Source organism: Triticum dicoccoides, chromosome 4B, assembly GCF_002162155.2.
Source record: "Triticum dicoccoides isolate Atlit2015 ecotype Zavitan chromosome 4B, WEW_v2.0, whole genome shotgun sequence".
NCBI classification, from domain to species: Eukaryota; Viridiplantae; Streptophyta; class Magnoliopsida; order Poales; family Poaceae; genus Triticum; species Triticum dicoccoides.
This window is the reverse complement of record NC_041387.1, coordinates 622,672,549-622,675,678: the sequence shown is the minus strand read 5'-3', so window position 1 is coordinate 622,675,678 and position 3,130 is coordinate 622,672,549. Positions and strand designations below refer to the sequence as shown.

The window sequence follows — 3,130 nt, the reverse complement described above, 5'->3', positions numbered from 1 at the left end:
GGAGGCCAACGTGTCAGCAAGGCCCTTGACCTTGTTGTAGAACTCCGTGGTCGTGAAGTCAACCTTCTCGAACTCGCCAAGCTGACGGCGGAGCGCGGAGACACGAGCCTGAGACTGCGCCGCAAACGAGCGCTCGAGTATGGTCCATGCCTCATGAGACGTGTTGGCGAAGACAACAAGCCCAACGACAGCCGGAGAGAGCGACCCCTGGATGGAGGAGAGGTTCGCCTGGTCCTGCCCGATCCATACAGTGAGCCGGATTATAGACCGGACTGTGCACGCTGTCCACCAGCGCGCGCAGGGAGGGGGGGCAAGGGAGAGAGCCGTCGATGTAGCCGAGCAGATAATGGCTCCCAAGGAGCGGAAGAACCTGCGCACGCTAGAAGATGTAGTTGTCCAACGACAACTTGATGGTGATGAGGTGGCCGAAGTGAAACGGTGGCGGCAACGAAGATCCCATCGAGGAGACAACCTGGGGTGAGGACACCATAGAGGCTGTCAGCGGGACCCGGGACGCGGCCGGAGGAACAAAGGGCGCGGGGGCAGATGGCGTCGTAGCCGGGCCCGACGCCGACAACCCCGCCATCAAGGCGGACTCGGGCGCCACCGGCGGTAGCGGCGGGACAGCACCCGCAGCAAGAGAGGCGGACGACGCAGCAGCGGTGTGCACCGCGAGCTCGCGCCCGAACGACGAGGACGCTGGAGGAGTCGAGAAGAAGGAGCCAACGCTCCGTGTCCCGAGCGGGGACGGCACAACGGCGGCGTCCAGCGGGAGGGACAGCAGCGTTGCGAGTGAGGCCGGCAGAAATCCCGCGGTGGTGGAACCAGACGTGGTGGCGCTCGACATGGCGGCGGCACGATCGGGAGCGGCGGCGGTGATGACGGCGGCGACAGCGGTGTCGGGTATTAGGGTTTAGTGGAAGCGAACGTAACCTAGCGTGATATGATGGACAATAGATTTTTAGGGGAACCGACATAACATTCTAGGGGTGGCCTATCACATATATATAATGAGGTGGTATACAATATTACAATATACACGTGTAAATACGGAAGTACACAGTCTAACGGGACGGACCTCGCACCGGCACACCACCCACCATCATGTCTTGTGCGGGACGCATGCATCCGACACGGTACGACAAGCGTCCGTCCCTGCCCAGCCCTGCTTCATGGCGCCGGCCCGCCGGACACCTGGCCTGGCTGGACCGACGACCGGACAAACCAAGGTCGTCGTGGTCGTCGTCGCCCCCAAGTCCCGGTCATAGGAAAGCAAGCAACACGGCAGGATTATTAGCCGGAAACAGCGGGCGCTGAGCTTTTCCCTTCGCATCGGCGAGCTTGAGCGTGTGCTCAACGACCGGAAACGGCCACGGCCACGGCCCGGGCAGCTGGCGAGCTGGCGATGGGTTTCCGGTTAATTCTGACGTGGAGAGCAGTAAATAAATACCAACGCGACGTGAAAGAGAAGGAAACGGAACGGGCGCCTTTCCGGCGGAGTCGCCATCACCAGATAACCCCGCCTGGGCCTCTGCCGCCCACTTCCCCCCTCCCCCGCCCGCGCCCGCGCAGTATATTCACTCGCCGCCCTCTCCTTCTCCGCCCTCAGACGCGCGCGCACGCATAGGAGGAGCAGACCAGCTAGCTAGCCGACCCCGGAATGGCGCCGCAGCAAGGGTCGCGTGGCGCCAAGGGCGACGGTGCCGTCGCGGCGGCCATGGAGATGGGTGGAGCGGGAAGAGGACGATCGTCGACGGGGGCGGGGGCGGGGTGGGCCTGGTCGTGGGCGTGCTGCGCCGTGGCGGCCGGCGTGGCGGCGGTGGGGCTGGCGGGGGCCGGCGTGCTGGTGTGGTGGGCGGTGGCGTTCCACCCGGCGCGGGAGCAGCTCTGGATGGTGCCCGTCGGCCTCGTCCTCCTCGGCACGCCGCTCGTCGCCTGGCTCTCCCTCTTCGCCTCCGGCGCATGCCGCCGCCTCGGGACCACTACCCACCACCACCACCCGCCTCCGGCCGAGCGATGAGACACGATCCCGCCGGCGCCGCAGCTCCGCGTGCACGCATCCACGTTGCTTTCGGTCCCGGATTCTTGATCTTGCTTGTAAATCTCATTGCGTTTCTCTCGGTCGCATCGCACTAGCAGCGGCAGCCGTGTTAGCATAGCTTCTACTCTGTTGTTGGTGTTTCTTGTCGTTTAAGATGATCGGAATGTAAGCAACAGCTGCCGCTACCTCAGTGCCGATCTCTCTGCCTTGTATATTTGGCTGGTAGCTAGGCCCGCAGATTAGTTGGATAAGTAGGTACGTACGTGCAACTTTTGTGCACAAAGAAAAGGGTTTCCGTAGCCCCGCAGATTATTCTACTCCGAGGCATACGTGGTAAATTCTCCTTCTCATAGACTGAGTGGCTGGCTGAGAATGATCGCTCGGCAGTCGGACAGTCCACTCAGGCTCAGTTATGACTGACACGGTGCTAAATAGTAGTATATACTGCAGTGTACAGTACAAGATTCATTCTAAAGTATTTTTAGATTAGCTTGCATTCCCTAACCCGTGCTACTGTTACCCCAGAACGGCACGGCCGGGGCAGAAGCTGGTTTTATTTTTTACTGGCCATTGAGCCATAGATCATGGCTTAATGTCGATCGACCTCCCCATGTACGCATGCAATCCGTCTTCCAGAAGGAGCCTCCCCCACGTACTGCACTCGAGGTTTTGCGGACGCAGTGAAGGCTGATGGCAACTGTTGTGCTACTGTTACCCCAGAACGGCACGGCCGGGGCAGAAGCTGGTTTTATTTTTTACTGGCCATTGAGCCATAGATCATGGCTTAATGTCGATCGACCTCCCCATGTACGCATGCAATCCGTCTTCCAGAAGGAGCCTCCCCCATGTACTGCACTCGAGGTTTTGCGGACGCAGTGAAGGCTGATGGCAACTGTTGTGTCGTCGCCTTCAATCATGCACGGTCTGGCCTCCGGCGTCAGCGAGAGGCACGGTCGAGATCAACTTGGAAAACCCGTGCGTGGCTCAATGGGTGACGCCAATGTCAGTAGGCACGCGTGAGAAGGTGTGTGTGTGCGTGTTGCGTGGGGTGCATGGGCTGGTGACGTGCGGTCGTGGGAGAGAAGCCGC

At 60.8% G+C, this 3,130-nt stretch overlaps 1 protein-coding gene across 1 annotated transcript; it reads left to right on the top strand.

Moving 5' to 3' along the window:
• The first annotated feature begins 1,593 nt into the window (after positions 1-1,593).
• On the top strand, positions 1,594-2,454 carry LOC119294057. Its single transcript, XM_037572331.1, has one exon. It carries the CDS (start codon positions 1,661-1,663, stop codon positions 2,018-2,020), a length of 360 nt encoding a protein of 119 aa, XP_037428228.1. The 5' UTR covers positions 1,594-1,660; the 3' UTR covers positions 2,021-2,454.
• Positions 2,455-3,130: the final 676 nt, after the last annotated feature.